The sequence below is a fragment of the Myotis myotis genome, unplaced genomic scaffold, assembly GCF_014108235.1.
Source record: "Myotis myotis isolate mMyoMyo1 unplaced genomic scaffold, mMyoMyo1.p scaffold_m19_p_1, whole genome shotgun sequence".
Classification (NCBI taxonomy): domain Eukaryota; kingdom Metazoa; phylum Chordata; class Mammalia; order Chiroptera; family Vespertilionidae; genus Myotis; species Myotis myotis.
The window spans coordinates 113484331-113512183 of NW_023416313.1; the positions used below are offsets into that span (position 1 = coordinate 113484331).

Here is a 27853-nt window from a genome sequence, read left to right on the forward strand (position 1 = left end):
CGGTCGTATGCCAATTACCATGTTTCTCTTTTATTTTATATATATATAGTTGTTGTTGTTAATCTTCACCCCAGGATGTTTTTCCATTGATTCTTAGAGAGAGTGGAAGGCGGGGGGGAGGGGGGCGGGGGAGAGAGAGAAACATTGAAGTGATAGAGACACATCAATTGGTTGCCTCCTGCTCAGGGGGTTGGGGGGTTGGAGGGGGGGTGGGGTATAGAACCTGCAACCATGGTACGTGCCCTTGACTGGAATCGAACCTGGGACCCTTCAGTCTGCAGGCCAATGTTCTATCCAGAGCCAAACCAGCTAGGGCAACCAACAGATTTTAATGTCACAGTCTATATTACAACTAACTTATAAGAAACTAAAACTTGTTGATTTGGAGGTGTAGGCCCAAAGAGCAAACAAATTTATGTGAATGACCAGATCAAAACTATATGGACCACTTCCCTCACTCAAGATACCACACAGCTCCGTAAGTCCATTTTAACAGGTATGAGTCTGAATCTCTTAATGGCATCTTTAAAAGAACTACGAGCTGATCCCTTTTAATAAAAGAAGCAAGGGTTTTTTCATCTACAAGGCCAACATTCTACAGGGAAGAAGGAAACACAGCTTTGGATCAAGAGCAGATGCTAAGCAGGTGGAATAAATAACTAAGTTGTTTTAGGGAATGTATGAGGGAAAAACTCTCTGCTTTCTTTGTAAAGAAACATGTTCCTGAGCTATCTTCCTTGCTCTGTGAGACATTATCAAAGACTATGATAAATTAAATTACTGGTTTCACTTCTCCAACCTTCTGTAATAGAATTAATTTCCATTAGAAAAATGTATCCCAGATAGTTCACTAGTTCAAGAAGAATGAGAGATGTACATAACAAAGCTGGACTCAACCTGAAACTTACTCCAAATCAGCTGAGCCCTAGCCACTTCACAGAGATAAATGATAAATACATAATTATTATATCAAGCCAATTAATTTTTTGGGTGTTTTGTTAGGGAAGATTATTGTGAATATACTTGATGACTTTAGGCTATCCCATGCATACCTAATAGTCACATTCTAGAAGCTACCACTTGAGTAAACCCATTGTTTTTCCCTAAAGGTCTGGAAGACTTTGGTGATGGGGAAAAGTTTGGTGGTACTATTTCCTGGTTTAAAAACTTCGATGGCCTCTCAAGGCCTAAAAGGATCAAATCCAAACTTCTGGTCCTGAAATTTAAGGACCTAAAACCTTACTATCAATCTTCCCTTCCTTCATTCCTACCAAGAAATCTTCTATTGTAGCCACTGAAGTTTATTCAATTTTCTCAAGTAGTACTAGTCACCCAGCTATCGCCTCGAACAGATGAGATTTAATAAACCAAACTACCATGATTTACATTTTTGTTTACTAGATTGTTAATTTATCTAAGGCAAAGATCTTGTCGTTTCTAAACCTCCAGCACACCTAGCACAATGCCTGAAACATGGCCTTTTTTGTTGAAAGAAAAAGAAAGAGAATAAATGAAACTGAATAAATGAAGTTAAAGGAACAGGTCTCATTTATAGAAGAGAATGAAAAGGGAAAAAAAGACAGAGAGAAGTACTTCTAAAGAAACATGTATTTAAAAGTCTCATTTTTACTTAGTAAAACTGTAAAAGTTTAAAAATATTAAATGGATTTATGATACTAAATTGAGTTCAGGTTTTATCTCTACAAAAATCTTCCTAAAAGTATAAAGCTAGGAATACCATAGTACTGTCATAAATTCAATTAAGCATACATAAGGAAAACATAAATATTCAAAAATATTAATAGACACTGGTGGTTTTCTTATTGCCTTTTACACTTTACCCTACTGTTCAAAATTTTCTAAATTGAACATGAAACAAGTATCTAAATCTATCTTTTATGTAGAAGTATAAGATCTTAGATTTATCAAATGGCTAATTTTAAAAGAAATAAGTTCAGTAATTGCTAAATATAAAATAGTTTATCTTTCATTTTCAAGTTCTATGAGAAATTATAAAAGTTTCCTTAAAAGCAGTAAGTATGTTATTATGTAATAAAGAGCTAGTATGGCAGTAGAATCGGTGGGATTTTTCTTGCACCGCCTCCCAGAATCAAACTGGAAATAAAACTAAATTTGGGAACATTCACCCTGAATTACCAACTGAAGACTAACTGAAGAGGAGACTTTTTAAACAAGGCACAAACCACCTCCAGACTGGTAGGAAGGGCAGGGTTGAGAGAGGGCTGGGCCAACTCACATGGGCCCGGCCCAAGGGTGAGGAGGGACATCTCAGCTGCGGGGTTGGGGTTATCTCTTTCTAGCAGCAAAAACCACATAGGAAGCCAACATAATTTATTTTTGTCTAGTACTGTGTACTTTTTGTTCTCTAAACACATAACCCCTTTGGATCACTCTACCATTTGTGAACTCTTCACTTTCTCTTCTCTCACATATAATCCTATCATCTCAACACCACACTAATCCTTATATTATTGTCTCTTTCTACCTTCTGCTTTTTATTCTCCCAAACCTAAGTAGCAGGCCTCCTGAAAAAGTCAAGTTTCTTTGCCATATATTACTGTAGTTCTTCCTCTCTTTTCTAGAAGAATTCCCTGTATAATTTCTCTTCCTGTTTGTCCCCACCTGAGAGAAGATTACAAGGCTTTGAAAGAGGTGCTTCTTTTTCAAAAAAGAACCTAAATAATGTTCTTCTTTTGCCTATTACACCCAAGAGATCCTGTGCCTAATCCTCTTCAGCACTGGCTCTTGCATGACTGCTGCATGCACATCTTCAAGTAATGCCTTTTGCTCACCATAATGATCTCTGGAAGGGAGTTAGGGAAAAACAGAGTAGGAAATCTTCTGACTAGTGTTATCAAGGATAACACTACCAGATCTCATCACATGGAAAAAGACTGTTAACTATGTGAAGTGATGGATGTTAACTAAATTTATTGTGATAATCATTTTGCAATATATACATATATCAAATAATCATGTTGTACACCTACAATTAATAGAATGTTATATGTCAACTAGAGGCCTGTTGCACGAAGAGATTCGTGCAATAGGCCTTCCTTTCCCCTGGCTGCTGGCACGGTTTTGCCTCTGGCACCTGGGGCCCAGGCCTTCGCTCTGGCTGAGTTCTGGCCAGAGCCGGCCCTGGAAACGTCAGGCTTCGCTGCTCTGCCGGCCCCAGGGCACATGAGGTCTCGCTGCTCTGCCAGCCCCGGGCCATCATGCTTCGCTCCACCGGTTGGAGCCTACGTATGCAAATTAACCGCCATCTTTGTTGGCAGTTAATTTGCATATCACGCTGATTAGCCTGTTTAGCCTGATTAGCCTGATTTACCATGTTTGTCTATTATTAGATAGGATTATATCTCTTTTGTTTGTTTGTTTTTTGTTGTTAATCCTCACCAGAAGATGTTTTCCCATTGATTTTTAGAGAGAGTGGAAGAGAGAAAGACAGACAGAGAGAAACATTGATTTGAGAGAAACACATTCACTGGTTGCCTACTGCACGAGCCTCGACCAGGGCCTGGGCCAGGGAGGAGCCTGCAACCAAGGTACATGCCCCCGACTGGAACTGAACCTGGGACCCTATGGTCCGCAGGCCGGCGTTCTATCCACTGAGCCAAACCAGCTAAAAATACCAGCTGATCAGTACCACTAACAGTAAGAATGCCTCTATCTTCTGAGAAAATCCTCATTCTCTGAATCTAATTCTCATTATGTCAAGTCACCTGAATATGACCAACAGACTTAAACACCATGCATTAATATAAAAAAACTAAAGGCCCGGTGCATGGATTCGTTTGTTGGTGGGGTCCCTCAGCCTGCCCTGCAGGGATCAGCCAAAACCAGCAGTCCAACATCCCCTGAGGGATGTAGTAGTGCTCAAAGCCACAGGCGGGAGCAGCCCAGGCCGACTGCCACGCCACTCCCGCTCATCCTGGCCCTGCTGTGCCTGCCGCCACCACTGCTTGGTAGGCTCGCTGCTGCTCCAGACGGGGGAGGGGCACGCAGGGAGAGTGTCCGCAGGCGAGGCTCGTGCCACCACAGCTGCGCTTGCCAGCCATGAGCCCGGGGTCTGGCACCCATTGGTGAGCTGAGCGGTGTTCCCGCTGTGGGAGCGCACTGACCACCAGGAGGCAGCTCCTGTGTTGAACATCTGCCCCCTGGTGGTCAGTGTGCGTTAGAGCTACCAGTCAAGTGGTCAAGCAGTTGCTTAGGCTTTTAAATATATAGACTAGAGGCCCAGAGCATGAAATTCATACATGGGTAGGGTCCCTAGCGGCTGCTGGCCAGGGCCTCCCTTCCCCTGGCTACCTGCTGCCGCAGCCAGCCAGGGCCTCCCTTTTCACCCGCCTTGGCCTGGCACTGCCCGCTCACCTGCTCCACCATCCCGATGCAGTCCTGCTCTTGTCTGGGCCCATCGGGGCCAGCAGCGCCTCCACTGACACCCGCTGTCAGCACTGTGTTGTTGATGCCCGTCATGTTCTGCGCCGCCCCGTGGTGGTCAGCACACGTCTAACGCCTGGTTGGTTGAACTCCCGCCCATAGGGACACTTTGCATATTGGCCTTTTATTATATAGGAGGATGGTGGGACCCTTTGCTAGAGTTAAGTAAGTCCAAGTCCACACTTAGAATATCTCTTTACTTTCCTTTGGAGCTCCTTAGAGCTGCAACTTTTCAATTGATTGCTGGCTTTCAAACTATTAAAACTTAACTTTTGGAGAGGCATTTCTTGCTTCTTTTGGTGTAAATTGCAAAGCTTAACCCCACATATCTACTTACCCACATTAATAAAGAAATGCAGGTATGCCAATTTCTAACAAGACATATGCAGGCGTCTTTAATAAAGCCTAGCATATACAAAATTAACAAATACTGCCAATCACTACAAGCACAGCAGGAAAATACTGAAAAAAACCTAAATCAATTTTAAAATTCCACACTAAATAAATATAGCAACTGATACTATTTTAAAAAATAAAAATGTTATTCTTAGAACCTTTGTTCAACTAGATATATTATGAAAAAAAGGACTCCAGGGCCGAAGTCTTGAAAGTGTTACACATTATATCCCAACTTTGTTTGGCAATGGAAGCCTTTGTATGTAACATCTTTTAAGAAGATAATTTATGAGGGTTTTACAGATTAGTAAACTTTATTTCAATTATGTTCTTCATAGTTTATTAGCTTAAATAGTGCTAAATCAATGTTTATGCTTGGAATTATAGCATAAATAAGTAACAAAAAGAGATTTGTTATAGAAAAGGTATTACTGGGTGGATTGTAAGCATATCATGTTCTGCAGTTAGTCTGAGAATAGCTTAGTCAAGGTTATGTCCCATAAATCTAATTACCCCTTTCAACATAGTAGCAGAAATAGAAATAGCTGACTCTTGAACAACATGGGGTTAGGGGTGTCAACCACCCACACAGTAAAAAATCCTCATATAACTTTTGACTCCCCCAGAACTTTGCCACAGTTGTCCCTCAGTATTCATGGGGGGCAGGATCATGGACCTCCTGCCCCAAATTAATGGATGCTTAAGTCCCTTATCTAAATAAAATGACATAGAACAATGCATGTAATCATCCCTCCACATCGCGGATTCCCAACCTGGTGATATGGAGGGCTGACTGGGTATTTATTGAAAAACAAAACAACGTATAAGTGACCCTGCCCCATGCAGTTCAAACCCATGTTGTCAAGGGTCATCTATATTTTCAAAATCACTTCAAAATGAAATTATGAGGATTCAATCTATTTTAATAATGGCAACATGATTATTTACAAGTCGAGAGCCTTCTGATATATGGCTCTCAGTTTTGCCCATCTCTAATCATTATTCTTCAGATTATCTTCTAAAAGGCACATTGATAGTGATATTCCTACTTAAAAACCTTTCTATAGCTCCGAAATGCTTCAAAGTAGAAAATTCTAAATTCTTAATGTTGCACACATGGTTCTAATCTACCTTTCCGAATTCTTCTGTCACTTCCACACCTGCTCTAGCTACACAAAGTAGTTATTATTCATAGATTGCTGTTTCATGCTTCCTTGCCTCTGGAATTGTCTTCCTCTTTCTCTTCTCCATTTGTTAAATTACTACTCATCTTTCAACACCCAACTCAAATGACTTTTCACATTGTCAATAATGAAACGTACTTCTTATAAATGCAGTTCACTTGGCATTTAAGAAAAGCCACTATTGTATTTAAAGTAGAAATTTTTAAAAATTTTTGAATACAAGAACATCAGTGACTTTGATTAGAGTCAGTCTATTTTTAATGGATATCCTTAAAACTAACTTCTATCTCTTTTAGATTCAATTTTCCATAGATGCTTACTGGATAACAAATATGTCCCAGAGACAGTCTTATTCTTAAGACTGGGCCTAAAGTCTTTTCTACAGCTAAATGCATATGCATTAGGACGTTCAATGGGATTTTTCCTCTTGTTCCAAAACTGTGAATAATGCCCAAATTAAATACCCCTTATTCTAACTTCAATGAGCCAATAGTAGTTGGTACTGGCCTCTTCTCTTAGGGCTTACTGAGAGGCATCGATTTATCGAACCAGCCCTATCGTTAATATTGCAACAGCTTCCCTCGGTGTGAATCTAAAAAGGCTGAAAAGAGGGGTTTATTGGACTTTAAGGGAAACACAGAGTTTATGAAAAAAGAATATTCCATCCCCTCTTTGGAGAAAAAAAGCAGTTGTATGTGAATCCATTGTGTAAGTTAGAATCAAAGTTTGAGGTCATCTAAAAGAAAGGCACACTAGTATTTCATCCCATTTGGTTACCTATATAGGCAAAAGATTTACTGATTTGCCTCCCTGTTATATGCACAGGAGAAAAGAGAAATGGAGAGAAAGTGTGGTGGGTAAGTGTCAGGTAGAGAGGTAGGCAAAACTATTGCCCACCTGAGTTGTTGGTTCCCAAGAAGTATAAAAAAATGTAACCTCTACCCCAATGTACAATAAGAGGTAGATTTGATTGGATAAAGTCTTGCAAAACAAATACATATTAGAATCACTAGGTGTGAATGCCATCAGTCAGGTTTAGCTAGAAGATGTGACAAAATCTTGCATGGGATGACATCAATGCTTATGGAAATGGGATAGGATCGAGCTCACTGTCATCAGGGTAAACTCGAGCTATCACTCATCTTCATTTAGCCTGTTGACAAAGAGCTGAAAATTACTGTGGAACAACCAAGAAAGAGAAGTGCCACCTCAACACTGGGATATGCAGAATTCTGTCTCCCTATCACTCCTCCCAGCTTCAACACCAGAGGAAGAAAAAGCACAAGAAAAAGAGAGGGCAGAAGTGTGTGACCAAAAAAAGGAAACAAACCCCTACTCATCTACCCCCAAAGTTTTCAACCCCAGATTAAAATCCGTTTGTCCTTGGATAAAGTTATAAGAGTACTACATCAAGCCCGTGACTGAAGCTGTATGAAGAGAATTAAGTCTTAAATACTGAAATAAGACTACAGCATTTGAGTACTATGGAATAGTGATAAGATGTTGTTAAGGTAGTCAATATCCAGTAGGAAAAGAGTTTGGCATGGTAGAGTTAGAGGACAGTTACTAGATTAAAAGCAAAACTGATTTGTATTTATTTGCCAGCAAGTTGAGATCCTCAAAGAACTGGTTACACATAGATGGATAGTCTCTGAAATTAGTTTCCCTATATACTGGTGTTCTCAAATCTCCATTTCTACTTTGTATAATTAATAAAATCCTGATGTAAGTTCTATTATACTGTGATATTTAAGGCCATCAATTTGCACACTACTATTTGCTGCTCAGTCTAAAAAATGCTAATTGGATAAGAGCCATACTTTTATACCTGGGAAGACACCATTGAAGTCACAGATATGAATGGACATATAAGCATTACTAATAATGGAGGATGTTGGAAGTAGCAACAGATATTTCAAGTAATGAAGTGAAGGAGACTAATGAGAACATAGCTCAGAAGACAGAAATTAATTTGATAACTCAATGCTTTCAACATTCACCTTTTAATGATCCAACCAAAGAAGAAACCACAAAGAGGCTTATCTAACAAAGAGGAAAAATGTGTATATTGTAAATGGAGATTATTCAGCTGCATGATACAGAGGAAGGAAAAATGAAGGTTCTAAAGAAAGAGAGTAAGAGAAAAGCAAGTGAAGGCTGATCAGGAAGTGGGCCCTTACCTGGGCTGCACACTGCGGATGGACAAGCATGAATGACAGACAGAGTAGAACAGCTCTTGGATGGATGAGAGACAATAATGTAAAGTGGCTGACACATTGCAATATTAATACATACCGAGACTGAACTGCGGGGAATGCTCATAAATCTAACTGCAATTAGTACAGGTTTCTGGATTAGGAAGGACATGAAAAGGAAAGCAGAAGGTTAGAATGTACATGTTATTGTTCCATTAAAAGAGAAGGTTTAATCTTTCAGTGGACTTATTCTGCAGCATCAGCAAAAAAACACAGCTAGCCTATCTGCTTTGAAAAGTAGCTTTTTAGTAGAAGGTCTCTTCCCTTCCTGCCTGGATGAGCTAAAATGAGCCTCTCAGAATTGAGTTCCTGAAAATTCATACTACAGAAAGGGTTTCACTTTTAAATGGGGTTTCTTTTTTCAATTTCTGGGGAAAAGATTTAGATAGTGTCCTGTGATGGGCTTTACTGCTTGGAAAAAGTCTATCTTTATGTTTGTTTTTAGAAAAGACCCTCTTCTAATCTAATCAATAGACATTTGTTGAGTACTTGCTCTGTGCCAGGCAGTTTTAATATTGAAGGAAGAACAGAGTTATTTTAATATTAATCTAACTATAAACCATGAAGATGGAGGAAGTATTGCTGGGCCACTGGAAAAACACAGGTATGATGATGGGGAAGCCTTTTTCTTTTTAGAGATTTACTGGAGATCTGAGTGGGTGTTCATCACTACAATTTTGTTTTACAATTGAGGGGAAGGGTAGAAAATGTGCAATAATTAAACTTTAATTCAAAGTAGTTTTCCAGTTACCCAGGACCTGTTGATTACTGGTCAGTGAGAACTGGAATTATCTATATATTCTAGTAGGTCACTGGTTATAAAGAAAAATAGTAAACAGAAAAGTGGCCAAATGGAAGAAATAAAATACCATTTTTGCAAGACTTTTCTCAAAACACAACAATAAACCCTTGAAGAATCTTTATTTGATAATGGTAGACTCATAGATGAAATTCTAATTCCTTAAAAATCATATTTTTGCAATTGGTTAAGTTCTCTACATCCCAGGAGTATTGGCAGGACCACCAAAAATGATATGGCTGAGGGTAGAAACAGATGGTGGAAGGAAATAGAGAAGAAAGTTAAGATAGGTTAAGTTTTCATAGAAAGGACGGGAAAAGAAAATAGGGCAGATTATTAAACCACCAACATTTTATTCAAATACCTGATTTTTAAAATCCTACATATTTAACTGCATATATGTTCTGCACATACAATAAAGAGAGCTAAAAGATCAAACATGAGGCATTCATAGTACCTTGAGATTTGATGATTTTTTTTACTTGTTTCATGTGAAAAAGACTCAGAGAATAATCTCTCTCCACCATAAATGCACACTTAAAATCCCAGGAAGGCTCTCATTTCCCCGTGATTTCACATCGTGTATCTTACCATTGATCTACGAATCAGTGACAACCTGGTCTTTGCCTTATTCTCAGCAAATTCCAGGCTACTGATGTCTTTGAGACGAGCCTTATATTTATTCATTTGTTCCACAACAATCAGCTCCACACAACTGAAATGGGAGGAAAGAGAGAAAACTGTTAAGAGCTAAAGTAAATCAAATAAAATATAGCACCCACAGACTGTCTTTCAGCTAAGTGTGGTAGATGTCAGAGGGAGAAAGAAAAATCAACATCCCTTATTTTATGAGCTGGTAGGGTTTAGAATGGTGGTTCAGAACTTTGGCTGCACTTCAGTACCCATCTGAGGAGTGGTTATAAGTCCCAAAGCCCAGGCCATACCCCAGAACAATTAAATCAGACTAGATTGTGGGGATAGGACACAAACACCAGTATTTTTTAAAACCGCCTTGGGCAGATAAGTTAAGAGCCACTAATCCTGAAGGAAAGCAGAGGCTCACAAAGAAAAAGACCAAGGTGAAATACAGGAATACTAAAGGCAAAGGAATTCAGAACCATAAGACCAGACTAGATTACAAAAAGATACAAAGTGTATATAAGTTGGTAAATTGAAATTTTAAAATATATTTAGAAACCATAGCATTCCTAAATAAAAGCCACATTTTATGTTTTTAAAAAGGTTGACACCTGCCCGGCTGTTGTGGCTCAGTGGTTGAGCGTCGACCTGTGAACCAGGAGGTCAAGGTTCAATTCTAGGTCAGGGCACATGCCTGGGTTGTGGGCTCAACCTTTGGGAGGGATAGTGGAGAAGGTGGCTGATGGATGATTATCTCTCATTATTGATGTTTCTATCTCTCTCTCCCTTCCTCTCTGAAATCAATAAAAATACATTTTTTAAAAAGTTCAAAAAGGTTGACACTTTGCTTCAATCATTTTGTTATCTTTATTGATTTGAGAGAAAGAAAGATAGAGAGATCAATTTGTTCCACTTATTTATATATTCATTATGTATTCCTGACTCGGGATAGAGTCCACAACCTTGGCATGTTGGAATGATGCTCTAACCAACTGAACAAGAAAAGCCAAATTTTAAAAATAAGAATCCTCAAAACAAATGATGCTCATTTGAACCGACTCTAAAGAACTTTAGCATTAAAAAACCCAAGGTGTCCAGAAATCTTTTTTTTAAAATATATTTTTATTTATTTCAGAAAGGAAGGGCTTGGGAGAGAGAGAGAGAGAAACATCAATGATGAGAAAGAACCATTGACTGGCTGTCTCCTGCATGCCCCCTACTGGGGATCGAGCCTGAAACCAGGCATGGCCCTTGATAGGAATCGAACCCGGGACCCTTCAGTTCGCAAGCCAATGCTCTATTCACTGAGCAAACCAGCTAGGGCCAGAAATCTTTTAAAAATAATCTAAGCTTATAAAATAATTTACTATGTTTGATATCTAGATAAAGTGACTACACTGAAGAGGTGATGGTGACTGGCCTTACGTGGTAGTCTTACTGATGTCCTGCACGCTTTGTAGTGGGTCAATGGTATCAGGGCAGCGTAGAATGCAGGGTGCAAACACAATGGCTAAAGCATTAGCAGACATTCGATTAGTGTTTTCCTGCAGAGCAATCCTAAAAAAAAAAAAAAAGAAAGAAAGACCCCAAGTGAAACAAAGAGAAAATAGTAGGGAGGTAGGCAGAAATGAGAAAGAAGACATATGCCATCAAATACATAGTACTGAAGGATATTCATAACAGTTGAAGGGAGATACTGTAGGCTTTTCTGAAAGCTATTCCTTTGCCTCTGGAAAACACACTTTTACTCTGTCCCTTCTTTGAAGCAATGTAGTAGGCGAGCAGATAGCTTATCAAGGGAAATCTATGGCCCATGGCTCAAGGTTACCATTACTAGATGAACATGTCTGAAGAATGTAGAATAGAAACTTTAAGGCATTTTCAGATAGTCTTATTTATCTAAAAAGAAAGATGGTGTTTTTTCCAAGTACTGCTGATATTTACACTCAGAGGAAGAGAACTACTCCTGAAGTCTCTTTGGTCAGTCCATTCCTAAGCACCATCTAAACCTACCTCCTATGAATCAGGTTATGTCAACAGATAGACAAACTTTCTAGTTCAGGATTTAAATAATAGGTCAGGCTACACAGTGCCACCCTGAGGCTAAAGTTGTTACTTGACTCAGCAGAGAAGCACCTGACAGATTGTCCAACTAGTCTGAGTATTTCTGCTCCAAGGAATTGTTAATTATCTCTTTCAGGCATTGACTTTATACATAGGGAAAAAAAGATCTATCAGTTTTCCAAATAAAAGAGCTCTTCATTTATTTAAAAGAATCCAAAAGGAACTGCTGAAGTTACCTGACAAGATGAAAGATGAGGCGTTCCAGTGTATTAAGATGAGTTCGGGAGAGCTGATCAATCACAGAGTATACACCACGGATTGTCTCTTTCCTTTCCTGAAGACCTAAAAACAGTAAGAGCAGCATATAAGATTGAATATCCCCTCTTATATACAGCATATCCCTCCTGGATAGACATTAGGTAGCAGGGGAGACTGGCTCTAGAGTTTTAGGAGAGGTAGTTGTGCCTATGTGGCAGGTTAACTCAGTTACCACTTATCTCTCATTGCTTGAGTTCTAGTTTCATTAGCCATCTCCTGAGTTTTAATCTATATTCCAATAACCCTTGATTACAACAAGGGGAAAGAGATGCCCTAGTTTTTCAGGCATCTGGTGGCTAACTGATCCCCCATTAAAATTAATCAACTGCCATATAATTTTTAAGTAAGTCTTACGGGCCTTTGAGAAGTCATGCCTCAGAGACTACATACTTCTAGGCCTTCATCCATAGTCTACATATCAGCACTGAAAAACTAAATTCCATAACCTGTTAAACCTGGCATAAAATAGACAGCCAGCTTTACACAGAGTTCTTGCCTAAATTCACAATTTAAATGATCATAAACCAACCCTTAAATATCCTGTTATAGTTTAAGAAGCAGCTAGGGAAATTCCATGGTGGGAGGAATAGGGAAACTGAGATAAGAAAATTAAACAAGGCCAAACAGTTTGGCAGCCTGTAGCCAGCTTATAAATAGCAAGCCCTTATCTTCCCCCAATCAAGGATGCATGAGAGCAAATAGTTAATGTTTCTCCAAAGAATGCAGGAGAGGGGTAAGGGAAGAGGGAGAGGCACAGAGGAGGAATAAGAGGGAAGGAAGAGTGCAGTCTCATCTCATCCCACTGTTTAAACAAAAAAGCCAACAGTCTCTGAATTTAATTGCCAGGTGCTTCTTATAAATTCTGAGAAAGCCATAACAAAGTATAAGAGAGAGAGACTTTCAGAGTTAACCTGTACTAGGATATCTAGCAGAGGAATTTTAAAATTTATAGACAGAAAAGTATATAAGGCAACCCATCCCCACACCACACTTACTCTTCAGATTAGCTGAGAGCTCATCCGTGCTTCATGCCAGATAGATGTGCTTGCCTTGTTTCTTTAATAAATTCGAATGCTTTACTTTCTTAATAAATGAATTTTAACGCAATGCAATTATCTGGAGTCACTTGTATGAATTCATTCATACAAGACTAGAACCGAGGAGGGGACAGCCCTCTCCCTCCCACTCATGGGGCTGTCCCCTAACACCTCTCTGGTGTCTGTGAGGAGTGCCTATAACATATCCTATTTAATCTTTTAATTTGTTTGGAACCCTAGTCTTACAATCTGTGACAAGCAACTAACTCGGAAAACTTTTAGGACACTGACATTTTAATGAACCTCTAAAAAAAGTCAATATTTACTGTCAGTTTATATTGACTACCAAAAGCATACTTTTGGATCTTCATGGTAAAACCATTAGAGGATGCCTAAATAATCTATAACAAAGGTGGCATTCCTTTCCCAAGTGTAGGCCTTCCCTCAAACTCAGGAAGCCTGTGCTTACCCATAGCTCGAAGAAATTCCTCATACAGTTCAAAGGTCATGAGTGGATTGGGCAAATCACGAAGCCATTGTTTGAATACACTTGCAATGACGTGTATGTTATAGTCATCTAGGTTTACACTCTCAGCATCTATTTATAGACAAGAGTTTATAGATAATAAAGACAAAACATGCAAAGGGATTCAAATAATTCATTTCAGAAACTATCATCACCAAAAGAAGGCTTCATGTTCTTAATCAGGCTAATTTATATCTTCTACAATCTAATCCCATGCTTTGGAACAGTGCTTCTAACTGTAGTTAGTAAATGAGCAGTTCATGTTTGTTTTCCAAATCTGTTATAGACTGATCCATGTGTAAAATAAAAGATCAGTTTCAAAGCACTGTTAAATTGCTCTAACAGTTTCCAAATGCTTACTCTCAACTTCTGTACTTATCTTGCTATGTTTGTCTTGAACCACACTTTTAGTAACAATGCTTTAGATGGCAAATGGAAAAAAGTCCCAGAGGACATTTTCTAAAAGTAAGGCTGATTTTAAGTCATTCTTAGAGATGAAATGAGAGTAATAATTGAACTTAGGAAATGTAAAGGAAATACCTTTACTCTGTTTCACTTATTAACTCCTTAAGGAGTTTCTACAGATGAGGTTTAAAGATGAGATAATCAAGATGATCGAAAGGATAGGATGATTGGTTTTTCACTTGTATTGACTCAATATCCAAGAGTCAAGTTGGCAATTGCCTTTAAACTGGAGTAGGCAGAACCTCTTGCTTAAATTTTACCAGCATTTTCTGTTATTATTTCCTTACTCATTTATTTCTCATTGATTTGTTCATTTAAAAAAAAAAAACTACTGTGGGTAGCTTCTTGACTATGCAGAGAGAGGCTTTATACATAAGTGTGATTCAAAATGACCTATTCCCAATAGCAATAAAGAGTAGAAGTTGAGAATGAAACCAAAGTCAAACCCTTGGATACATTGCAGAGCTGTAGCTAAAGCTGTTCACAGCTACATGTTCAACCCACTAATTATCAGTTTAAATAACTATGTCATCAATGTAGGAAGGCAGGAAGATGCATTGCAAACTGTACTTGGAATCAGAAAAATAGAGATTAACAGGCAAAAGCTTAGATTATGAATTCTAAAGATTTGGTGTTAAAATTCCAGCTTGACTACTTAAGGGTGATGAGTCTTTGGGCAAGCCCCTCTTTAAACCTCTGTTTTTTAAATCTATAACAGGGATAATAATCCCTAATTCATAGGATTGTTGTGAAGATTACAGCTCGTTAACTCAAATTACTCTGTCAACTCAATGCAAAAAATCGGCCAAGAGACAGCTGGTATCTCAAAAAACTCGTTAGTTGGGACACTTGTAAGTCAAGGCCCCACTGTATTACATATAACAGGCATTAGCTCAGTGCCCTGCATCATCAACAGTTCATTTAATTACCCTGAACCTAAATTTTTCTTTGCAAATTACAGATATCATAATCTTACCAGACTGTTAAAAAGATTAAATGAGATTTGTCTGAAGTACCTAATAATGTCTTGTATAAATGACACACTCAATATATGTTTGCTGAATTGACCACATAAAAATCAAAGCCTCCTGGCCTGTGTGGCTTATTTGAGTGATATCCCATGCACGGAAAGGTTGCCAATTAAATTCCTGGTCAGGGCACAAGCCCAGGTTTCAGGTTCAGTTCCTGGTCCAGGTGTGTAGTGGGAGGCAACTAAGCAATGTTTCTCTCACATTGATCTCTCTCTCTCTCTCTAAAATCAAAAACTTTTTTGTTTTTGTAAAAAGTCTCTTTAGAAAGCCACAAAATGATTAAATAAGCATCACAGAAAAGATTACATTCTTCTGGCACAAAAAATGATCAACAGGGCGCATGCAGGAGGTAATAAAAACTTTAAGAGCACAAAATGACTATTTTGTCATTTGGTCTTGATTTGGAGGGCTCCATTCTTACCTGTGTCTAGACCTTGTCGAAGCTCCTTGATTTTATTAGTTGAACCAGACTTTCGGTAAATACCTTCTGTGTACAGTCCATGCATTTCAATGTAGTTTATGAGCTTTTCCACCACTAAAGGAACAGTTCGGTCTTCACTAGTCAAACGGGACAGTTCAACCCCAAATTGTCGAGATGATAGCTCTGGGTCATACTAAATGGAAGATAATTTTTGTTTCCAAATACGTTCAAACATCTTTAAACATGTTTAACCAATTTTTTAAGAGGAACTACTTATTTCCCTTATGAGCCTAGTTATGAGAGTTAGGGGGAAAGGGGATCATGGTTAAAGCTGACAGTATAAGTAAGTTTGATGTTAGTTTCCACCCTCTCCCACTAGGAATACCCCCAAAAAATAATGGGGTGAAGAATGAAGGTAACAGGCTGCTATTTCCCTTCCTGTTAAAAATCTCTTCATGTAAAGGTGAAGAGAGAGAGAGAGAAGGAACTTAAATGTATATTAACATTTAACAGGTACCATTAGAAAATCTACCAATTTTATCTGAATTAGAATTGTCGCCTGGCCAGCTCAGTTGGCCCTCAGACCAAAGGGTTGAGGGTTCAATTCTGGTCGGGGGAACAAACTTCTGTTGCAGGCTTGATCCCGGGCTTCAGGGCGCATGCAGGAGGCAAGCAATAGATGTTTCTCTCTCTGTCTCTCTTTCTCCCTGCCCCCCTCCACTAAAATCAATGAAAAAAAAATATCCTTAGGTGAGGATTAAAAAAAATGCTTCAATGTTTATGTAATTTTAGAGAAGTTCAACTAAACACTGATGCCATAGCTAAAGGCAGAGGCACACACAGATTGGCCCATGTTTAGTGTTCTAGCTCTTTTTTATTTACTTCAATAGTGTATCTGACATCATATCTTACTAACTACAGTTTATGTGACTGCAAAAGAATAGTTTATCCTTAAGATTATTTCAATTCTCAGAAAAGAAAAATGTGAGGTATTATCTCTGAGCAAAAACCTTTTGTGTAAGTTTCATTTTTGTCCTTTCCCTCTCCTGCACCATTCTTCTTCCCTAATCCAACACTGTGTACCCCACTCCGTCCTCCTATCTGCATCCAATCAGTGCCAAGTTCTTTTAATCAAGCAATACACTCTATTTTTAATTTCCTGTTCTCAGTGCCATCACCCTAGTTCAAACTTGCATCACTGTATACTTGGACTATTCCAATAGCTTCTTAATGAATTTCCCCATATCTATTTTCACTTAATAAACTGTAAAGTATATATAGTCTACTTTATTTTTATGTTAATCTTCACCTGAGGATATATTTTTTCCATAACTTTTTTAGAATGAAAGGGGGTGGGGGGAGAGGATGGGAGGAGGGAGGAAGGGAGGGAGGGAGGAAGAGAGAGAAAGAGAAACATCAATGTGAATGAGAGACACACCAATTGGTTGCCTCCTTCATGCACCGTGACTGGGAGCTGAGGATCAAACCTGCAACTCAGGTACATGTCCTTGACTAGAAATTAAACCTGAGACCCTTTTGTCCTAGGGCTGTGCTCTAACCACTGAGCAAACTGGCCGGGGCTATAGTCTACTTTATTATCCTCAAAAATCTTCAGGGCTAATTAGTATATATTGAATAAAAGGTGCAAACATTCCTCAGTCTAACATTTAAGATATTACTTGAATTGATCCTAATTTCTCTTTACAGTCTTATGTTAATGCATTTGTCACTTAAGTGTTAGATAATGGGGAAACAAAATCAAATAAGAGATAGTCCTTATCCTAAGACTAATGCTAAGACTAGTAGTTTAAGTGTGTGGAGATGAATAGAGCAGAAACAACAGATTTATTCAGTATTATGGAGCTACACAAGTGAAACCGCTAGATCAGGAAGGATTGGGCTGGGTAACAAATAATGACCTTGAGAAGACCTGATGCTTAATCTGTTGGAAAGCAAATACTAGTACATGAGTAAAGAAAGCAAGAAAAGCACCCGTTAGACACAGAAAACAAAGAACTACAAAATTGGGCAAATTAACATTAATCTGATATGGCTGAACTAAAAATGAGAAAAATCTAACATTATAAAGGACTTTGAATACTAAGTTACAGAATTTGGGTCTTGTCCTGATAGCTAGGGGAAGCCACTAAAGAGTTTTAAGTCGGGGAAGATATAAGTTTTATATTTTTATTCATCATTCATCTACATATATTCTGCTTTCCAGCAGCCTTAAATTATACAAGGTAATATCTCTGAAAAATATTTCTAGGTCTGAGGTGGAATAGAAAAGACAATTAATCTTGAACTATTTATAGGATACAAGTAAAAATTTTATAGAATCACTATATAAATTAGGTTATTGAGGCTATTTCATATTTGTAACAGGAATATCATTTTTCTATCTCAGAGGGTTATTGTACAGATTAAGTTACAGATAAACATATATAGCACAGTACCTGGTAAATGACAAATGCTCAATGAATTGTTAAATAAATAAAATAATGCTTACAGCAGTGATTAAAACAAAATGAATATTGGCCAACTTTCTTACTATTATTATTATAATACACACACGCACTTATATAATTAATTTATTTAAATGATATGGCTATCACTAGGGCATTGGTAATGTTAATGAAGACTCAAGAAATCAAGGAAAAATTAATTTGAATATTTTCAACTGAAAAATTTAACTGAGTTTTCTTTGTAAAAATGTTTTTATAATTTTTTCCTCCAAATTAACTTCCTTAAGAATTTTAAATAAAGTTTTATTGAAGTAGGACATACATACAAAAATGTGTACAGATCCTAAGTGTATATAGACTTTGACAAAATAAATGCACACTTGTTACCAGGACGCAAATCAAGAAATAGAATATAACCAGCAAAATAAAATTCCCCTCAAGCCACTCTCAGCAACTGTGTTTTACTGTTTACAAATAACCGGTACCTATACTTGTATCACTATAGTTTTATCTGCTTTTGAACATTATATAAATGGTAGAACATGCATATCATGACTTAGTTTCATCAATTTTGAACTTTATGTTTCTGAGTACCAATAGTTTAATTTCATCGCAATATAGCATTCCATTATACAAATATACCACAGTTTATTTATTCATTCTATTGCTGATGGATATTGAGAGTTCTTTCAGTTTGGGGCTATTTCAAACAGTGATGATATAAATGTTCTTGTATTTGTCTTTGGGCACAAATATCTATGTATATCTGTTGAGTATATATATCTTAGAGTGGTACTGCTAAAAGTCATGAGAAAGCTTATGTTCAAGTTTGATAAATACTGTCAAATAATTTCAAGAATATGTTGGAGAGAACCAAGATGGCGGCATAGGTAAACACCGGAGTTTGCTGCCCGCACAACCACTTCAAAAGTACAACTAAAAGACGGAACGGACATCACCCAGAACCACAGGAAGGCTGGCTGAGTGGAAATTCTACAACTAGAAGGAAAGAGAAAAGCATACTGAGACTCAGAGGAGGCGCAGTGCGGAAGTAAAATACTAAGGTGCGGAGGTGCATGCAGAGCAGGCTGGCGGCTGAGGGCGCGGTTGTCGTTTTTAATCGGGAGGGAGTCTCAGGCTCTGAGCTCCAGTTCCGGGCGAGTCTCTGGGGACCCAGACTCATACGGGAGAAGCGGGACTGTCTGGCATCGGTCGGAACGTGAGGGAAGCTTTCTCTCCGAGGTACTTGCAGCAATTGCTGGGACACTGAGAAGCAGAGCCTCTGAAGGCAGGATTGAGAACAGCCATAACTGCTCGCTCTGCCTGCCCTGTTGATGCCCTGGGACTCGCCCCGCCCAAGCCTTGCACGGAGGCATTTGCTGGATAGCCTCAGGCAGAGGCTAGATTAGCACCTCCCTAGAGATCAGGACAGAAGTTCTCCCACTGCAGACATAGCTGATTCTCACAGCCAATTGGCCTGGAGGTCAAATCCCCCCCAGTGTTACCTACAACAATCAAGGCTTAACTACAACAAGACTGTGCACAAAGACCATAAGGGGGTGCACCAAGAAAGCATAAAAAAAATGCGGAGACAAAGAAACAGGACACAAATGACAGAAATGGAGGAAAGCAAACTGCTGGATATAGAGTTCAAAACCACACCTTTAAGGTGTTTCAAGAACTGTCTAGAAGCCGCCGATAAATTTAGTAAGGCCCTCAAAAAGACTGGTGAGACCGCCGATAAATGTAGTGAGATCCTCAAGAAATCTAGTGAGACCCTCGATGTTGTGATAAAGGACCAATTAGAAATTAAGCATACACTGACTGAAATAAAGAATATTATACAGACTCCCAACAGCAGACCAGAGGAGCGCAAGAATCAAGTCAAAGATTTGAAATGCGAAGAAGCAAAAAACACCCAACCAGAAAAGCAAAATGAAAAAAGAATCCAAAAATATGAAGATAGTGTAAGGAGCCTCTGGGACAGCTTCAAGTGTACCAACATCAGAATTATAGGGGTGCCAGAAGAAGAGAGAGAGCAAGATATTAAAAACCTATTTGAAGAAATAATGACAGAAAACTTCCCCTACCTGGTGAAAGAAATAGACTTACAAGTCCAGGAAGCACAGAGACCCCCAAACAAAAGGAATCCAAAGAGGACCACACCAAGACACATCATAATTAAAATGCCAAGAGCAAAAGACAAAGAGAGAATCTTAAAAGCAGCAAGAGAAAGAAACTCAGTTACCTACAAGGGAGTACCCATACGACTGTCAGCTGATTTCTCAACAGAAACTTTGCAGGCCAGAAGGGAGTGGCAAGAAATATTCAAAGTGATGAATGCCAAGAACCTACAACCAAGATTACTTTATCCAGCAAAGCTAACATTCAGAATTGAAGGTCAGATAAAGAGCTTCACAGATAAGGAAAAGCTAAAGGAGTTCATCACCACCAAACCAGTATTATATGAAATGCTGAAAGGTATCATTTAAGAAGAGGAAGAAGAAGAAAAAGGTAAAGATATAAATTATGAACAACAAATACACATCTATCAACAAGTGAATCTAAAAATCAAGGGAATACATAACCTGATGAACAGAATGAACTGGTGATTATAATAGAATCAGGGGCATAGAAAGGGAATGGACTGACTATTCTTGGGGGGGAAAGGGGTGTGGGGTATGCGGGAAGAGACTGGACAATAATCGTGCACCTATGGATGAGGACAGTGGGTGGGGAGTAAGGGCGGAGGGTGGGGTGGGAACTGGGTGGAGGGGAGTTGTGGGAGGAAAAAAGTGGAACAAATGTAATAATCTGAACAATAAAGATTTAATTAAAAAAAAAAAAGAATGTCAACTTACACTCCTACCAATAATGGATGAAAGTTCCAGTTGCTCTAATCCTTGCTGGGGTATTTTTAATTTTAGCCATTCTAGTGGGCATATACTATTATCTCACTATCGTTTCAATTTGCATTTCCCGTCTTCTTTGAATAATGAATGGGTTTTGTGTTCTGATACTTTTCCTGTACTTATAGAGATGATCACACTTTTTTTTTTACTTGCTCAATGTAGTGAATTACATTGATTTCTGAATGATAAACCAACTTTGCATTCATAAAATAAAAACCAACTTTATCATGAATTACTTTTTCACTGTTAAATCATTAGTACAGAGTCAATGTGCCAATATTTTAAGACTTTTACATCTATGCTAATGGTATATATTGATGTGTAATGTTCCTTTATTGTAATACTAGAGGCCCGGTGCACAAAAATTTGTGCACTCGGGGGGGAGGGGGGTCGCTCAGCCCGGCCTGTACCCTCTCGCAGTCTGGGACCCCTCGGGAGATAACAACCTGCTGGCTTAGGCCTGCTCCCGGGTGGCAGAGGGCAGGCCCAATCCCTAGGTGCAGCCCCTGGTCGGGCTCAGAGCAGGGCTGATTGGGGAGTTGGGGCGCTGCCCCCTGTCATGCACAGAGCAGGGCGATCAGGAGGTTGTGATGACACCCTCAGTCACGCTCAGGGTAGGGCCAATTGGGGGGTTGGGGCACCGTCCCCTGTCACACTCAAGGCAGGGTCGATGGGGAGCTTGTGGCGCCACCCCGTCATGCACAGAGCAGGGCCAATCAGGGGGTTGGGGCACTGCCCCCTGTCACTCACAGAGCAGGCCCCATCAGGGGGGTTGGGGCTCTGTACCCTGTCACGCACAGAGCAGGGCCCATCAGGGGGTTGGGGCGCCGCCACTCTCACACTCAAGGCAGGGCCGATGGGGAGGTTATGGCTCTACCCTGTCACACACACAGCAGGGCCGATCAGGGGTTTGGGACGCCGCACCCTGTCACACACAGAGCCGCAGGGCCATCAGGCGATTGGGGAGCTCCCCCCATCAGGCACAGAGCAGGGCTGATCAGGGGGTTGGGGCGCCTTCCCCTGTCATGAACAGAGCAGGGTGGATAGGGAGGTTGTGGCCCCGCCCCCTATCACACACAGAGCCACAGGGCGATCAGGGTGTTTGGGCGCTGCCCCCTGTCACGCTGATCCCGGTGCCAGGAGGCCTCGCGGCTCCGCTGATCCCGGTGCTGGGAGGCATATTACCCTTTTACTATATAGGGTAGAGGCCTGGTGCACGGGTGGGGGCTGGCTGGTTTGCCCTGAAGGGTGTCCTGGATCAGGATGGGGATCCCCACTGGGGTGCCTGGCCAGCCTGGGAGAGGGGATGATGGCTGTTTGCAGCTGGTCACACACCCTTCAGGGTGGGGGTCCCCACTGGGGTGCCTGGCAGTCTGGGTGAGGGGCTGAGGGCTGTTTTCAGGCTGGGGGTGACTGAAGCTCCCAACCGCTCCTTTTTTTCTTTTTCTTTTTTTTTTATTCTGGGCCAGCTTTAGCTTTGAGGCTTGGCTCCAGCTCTTAGGCCTCCGCTGCTGAAAGTAGGTTTCTGGCCTTTGCTTACAATGTTGCGATCCTGCTGGCTGAAGCCCAGCGGCGGACTAAAGCAGGTTTCTGGGGTTTTGTTTAGCTTCTATATTTGTTACATAGTTGCTTAGAGTTGCAGCTCAGAGGCCTGCAGTTGCAGGCGGGGAACATTGGAGTCCTCCGTCACTGAAGCAAGCAAGCCTCATGTTAGTTTCAAGCTGCCTGGCTGCCGGCCGCCATCTTGGCTGGCAGTTAATTTGCATATTGCCCTGATTAGCCAATGGGAAGGGTAGCGGTTGTACTCCAATTACCATGTTTCTCTTTTATTAGATAGGATCCTTTTCATGCTTGCCTTCAAGGTTTCACATAAGTCAATTTGGTTAAAAAAAGTCACAAAGTATTCACTCTTTTGCCATTTCCTGGCATAGTTTGTAAAAGATTAGTGTTGATTCTTCTTTAAATACTAACACATATTTATAGTAAAACCATCTGGACCTAGAGAGTTCTTTGTGGAAAGATTTTTCAATTATAGATTCCACTATAATAAATACGACTCTATTTCCTATTTTTTGTTACCTTAGTTTAGCTAAGTTGTGTTTTGTGGAAATGTGTCCAATTAATCTAGATTGTCAAATTTATTGGTATCAAGGTATTTGTAATAGTGCTTTATTTACCTTATAATGTATGCAATACCTGCAGTGACATGGCACTTTGTTAAAAATTTTATCGTTTGCTCAGAGATTATTGTTTGAGGTTTTTTAAAGAGCTAAAATGTGTCTTTGTACATTTATATCTCTTGAACAAATGCTTTTGATTTAATTTATTTTTCTTTATTATCTTCCTTTTGCTGTCTTTGGGTTTAACTTCTGGGATTTTTTTTTTTTCTAGAAATGGCAATTTAGATCATTTCTATCCTTGTATCTTTTGTAATATATGATTTAAAGTTATAACTATTCTTTATCTATAGCCACACTTTTGCTATGTCATAATTTCATTACCGCTGAAATAAAAACATTTTTCTACTTTTATTGTAATTTAGAAGTATACTGCTTAATTTCCAAACATGAGAATTGTCTAGTTATCCTTATGTTTATGTATAACTTAATTCAATTCTGCTCAAAGAATATACTCTCAATATTTTCTATCTTTTGAAATTTGTAGGAACTTGCTTTATGGCCCAACCTGACTGATTTTGTCAAATGTTCCATGTGCACTTGAAAAGACTGTAGTCAGGCAATTATAGGATGTCAAGTTCAATACATGACAACTAGGTTAAGTTTTTGTTTTTTTTTTAATAAATTTATTGATTTTTTTACAGAGAAGAAGGGAGAGGGATAGAGTTAGAAATATTGATGAGAGAGAAACATCGACCAGCTGCCTCCTGCACGCCCCCCACTGGGGATATGCCCGCAACCAAGGTACATGCCCCTGACCAGAATCAAACCCAGGACCCTTGAGTCCACAGGCCGACGCTCTATCCACTGAGCCAAACCGGCTAGGGCTAGGTTAAGTTTTTTAACCTTTGTTTTTCATATCATTTTCATCTTTACTGAATTTTTGTCTGCCAGGTATTAAAAGCTATATTAGACTGTTCTAAAGATAAAATTTTTCTGTCTCCCTGATAGGTTCACCATTTTCTCATTATTAAACATCTTTATCTGACATAATGTTTCTTGTCCTAAAGTACACTTTAATATTATACAGCTACACCACCTTTCTACTGGCTACTCTTTCTATCCTATATCTATCTATCCTTTGCTTTCAACTTTTCTCTATCTTTATATTTAAGCATGTCTGTTATAAACAGGATATCACTGAAGTCTTTCAGTTGGTTTTAACCTGAGGTTGTAATTCAAAGTATTTGGTTTATTAACATTTTTTATTTTTAATATGCTGTTTATTTATTACTAGAGGCCTGGTGCACTAAATTCATGAACTCAGGGGGTCCCTCAGCCAGGCCTGTGCCCTCTCACAGTCTGGGAGCCCTCGGGGGATGTCTGACTGATGGCTTAGGGCCTAAGCCGTCAGTCGGACATCCTTAGTGCTGCTGTGGAGGCCGGAGAGGCTCCCACCACCGCTGCTGCATTCGCCAGCCATGAGCTTGGCTTCTGGCTGAGCAGCGCTCCCCCTGTGGGAGTGTACTGACCACCAAGGGGCAGCTTCTGTGTTGAACATCTGCCCCCGATGGTCAGTGTGCATCATAGTGACCGGTTGTTCTGCCGTCGGGCCAAAACCAGCTCTCCAACATCCCGCGAGGGGTCCCGGATTGTGAGAAGGCACAAGCCAGGCCGAGGGACGCCATAAGTACACGATCGGGGCTAGGAAGGGACATAGGAAGTTGGCCAGCCGGGGATGGACCACAGGAGGGCTCCTGGGCATGTCCGGCCCATCTCGCTTAGCCCCAATCGGCTGGACCCTAGCAGCAAGCTAACCTACCAGTCGGAACATCTGCCCCCTGGTGGTCAGTGCATGTCATAGCGAGCAGTTGAGCGGCCTTAGCATATTATTTGCATATTATGCTTTGATTGGTTGAACAGCCAACTGGATGACCAGACACTTAGCATATTAGGCTTTTATTATATAGGAGGATAGTTTTGGGCAAATTTTTCTTTGTTTTTAAAAATTTTTTCGATTAGAGTTGATGTGCAATATTATATTAGTTTCAGGTGTATAACATAGTATTTAGCCATTTATATAACCTACAAAGGGATAACCCAGATAAGTCTAGTACCCAAGTGACACCATACACAGTTATTACAATGTTAACTATATTCTCTATGTTGTATTTTACATACCCATGACTATTTTTATAATTGGCAATTTGTACATCTTAATTTCTTCTCCCTTATACCTATCCCCCAACCTCCTTCCCATCTGGCAACTATCAAAATGTTCTTTGTATCTGTGAGTTTCTATTTTGCTTGTTAATATATTTTTTAGATTCCACATATAAGTGAAATCATATGGGATTTGTCTTTCTCTAACTTAATCACTTAGCATAATATCCTCTAGGTCCATCTATGTTATCACAAATTGTAAGATTAATTTGCTTTATATGGCTGAGTAATATTCCATTATATATATGCACCACCTCTTCTTTAGCCATTCATTTATCAATGGAGACTTAGGTTGCTGAGTCTTGGGTCTCTAAATAATGGTGCAATAAATATAGGGTGCATATATCTTTTTGAATTAGTGTTTTGGATTTCTCCAGATAAGTACCCAGAAGAAGAACTGCTGGGTAATAAGGTAGCTCCATTTTTAAATTTTTGAGGAACCTCAATACTGTTTTCCATAGTGGCTACATCAATTTACAATCACACCAGAAGTGCATGAGGGTTCCCTTTTCTCCACATCCTTGCCAACGATTGCTGTTTGTTGACTGATTTACTTATTTTTATTAATCTTCACCCAAGGATATGTTTTGTTTCTAATCTTCACCAAGGATATGTTTAGAGAAAGGAAGGGAAAGGGAAGGAAATGGGGGAGAAACATCAATGTGAGAGAGAAACACTGATTGGTTGCCCCCTGTGCATACTCCGACCAGTGATCAAATCACAACCTAGATATGTTTCCCGGACTGGGAATCAAACCTAATGCCAGGGCTGTTTATAGATTTATTGATGATTACCATTCTGACAGGTGTGAGGTGATATCTTATGGTTTTCATTTTCAATTCCCTAATGGTCAGTGACACAGCATTTTTCATATATCTACTGGCCACCTATATGTCCTCTTAGAGCAAGCATGTCAAACTTGTGGCCCACGGGCTGCATGCGGCCCACAACAAATATTTTTGCGGCCCAGCCAATATAACGGTATGTAAGAAATGTTTTAATAAAAATTTCGCAACTTAATTTTTACAATATCCTGTTATACATAATCTATACTAATAAAAGGGTAATATGCTAATTAGACTGGACATCTTCCAGACAAAGCCATGGTGGCGGAGGCTGAGGCAGAGGTGGTTAGGGGCAATCAGGCTGGCAGGGAAGGACAATTAGGGGTGATAGGCCAGCAGGGGAGGGCAGTTAGGGGTGATCAGGCTGGCAGGGGGGGCAGTTAGGGGGTGATCAGGCTGGTAGGTGGAGATGGTTAGGGGCAATCAGGCCGGCAGGGCAGCAGTTAGGGGCATTAGGCAGGTAGGCGGGCAGGCAAGCGCTTAGGAGTCAGCAGTCCCGGATTGTGAGAGGGATGTCCAACTGTCGATTTAGGGTCAATCCCACAGGGATTGGGCCTAAACCAACAATTGGACATTCCCTGAGGGGTCCTGGATTGGAGAGGGTGCAGGCCGGGCTGAGGGACCTGCCCTCCCCTCCTGTGCAGAAATTTCATGCACCAGGCCTCTAGTTAACAACGAACTACTACGTTCGTTAATGACTGATTATTATAATCATGTTGCATTCATTTTCCTTATGCGCCTTATGCATAGGCACACCATTTATCTCCACTAATACTAGCAGTGAATATTTTAGCAGCTGACTGCCACATCATTAGTCTTGTACTGACTTGTTTGGTGTGCACAACAGGAAATATTTCACTTTTGGAGAACAAGAAAAATAGGTTTATTTGTATTACCTATTAATTTGTGCAGTTATTCAGTGTCTAGTAAGTTAATGCTCAGGAAAAAATACTAATTTTTATTAAAATGTTCTATTATTTATGTTAACGATTACTCATTTATTTCAGCCCTTTGTATTCGGCATATCTCTATCGAAATAAACCTACGTTTCTATGAAAATTGAAGCTTTTATTTTTTTGTGGCCCACATAAACTTAAACCTTGTTTATGTGGCCTGTGTTAGCCTTTGAGTTTGATATGCTTGTCTTAGAGAAATGTCTTTTCAAGTCCTCTGCCCATTTTTTAATTGGCTTTGTTTGTTGTTGTGTTCTTTTGGTGTGTGTGTGTGTTTTAAGTTGTATTGAGTTCCTTATATATTTTGAATATTAATCCATTATCAGACATATCATTGGTGAATATATTCTCCTATTCAGAAGGTTGTCTTTTTGTTTTGTTGATGATTTCCTTTGTTATGCAAAATATTTTTAGTTTGGTATGGTCCCATTTGTCTTTCTTTTGTTTCCTGTACTTGAAGAAATATATCAGAACAAATATTGCTAAGAGAAATGTCAGAGATTTTACTGCCTATGTTTTCTTCTAGGAATTTTATGGTTTTGAGTCTAACATTTAAGTCTTTAATCCACTCAGAGCTTTTTCTTATAAGAAGGTGGTCTAGTTTCTTTCTGATAGAAAAGAAAATTTCTATCTTTTTACATATTATTTGAACATTCTAATAAAAAATTTTTAAAGTACATGTCTGACAACTCAGTAATTGAATCATCTGTGAGTCTATTGATACTGTTTTTCTCTTAGT

At 39.5% G+C, this 27853-nt stretch overlaps 1 protein-coding gene across 19 annotated transcripts in view; it reads right to left on the reverse strand.

Moving 5' to 3' along the window:
- The window catches only part of MYO9A (myosin IXA), a 445773-nt gene that overhangs the window by 20942 nt on the left and 396978 nt on the right, over positions 1-27853 (reverse strand). For 13 of the 19 annotated variants that reach the window (XM_036347868.1, XM_036347858.1, XM_036347910.1 and 10 more), the window contains 6 exons: positions 15600-15792; positions 13626-13754; positions 12038-12143; positions 11163-11294; positions 9690-9813; positions 8340-8393 (listed from right to left, as the gene is read on the reverse strand). In XM_036347868.1, coding sequence (XP_036203761.1) covers positions 8340-8393; positions 9690-9813; positions 11163-11294; positions 12038-12143; positions 13626-13754; positions 15600-15792 — 738 coding nt within the window. Of the gene's footprint in view, positions 1-8339; positions 8394-9689; positions 9814-11162; positions 11295-12037; positions 12144-13119; positions 13176-13625; positions 13755-15599; positions 15793-27853 lie in introns of those variants that run through there. The other 6 variants (XM_036347886.1, XM_036347878.1, XM_036347791.1 and 3 more) reach the window with 4 other exon arrangements.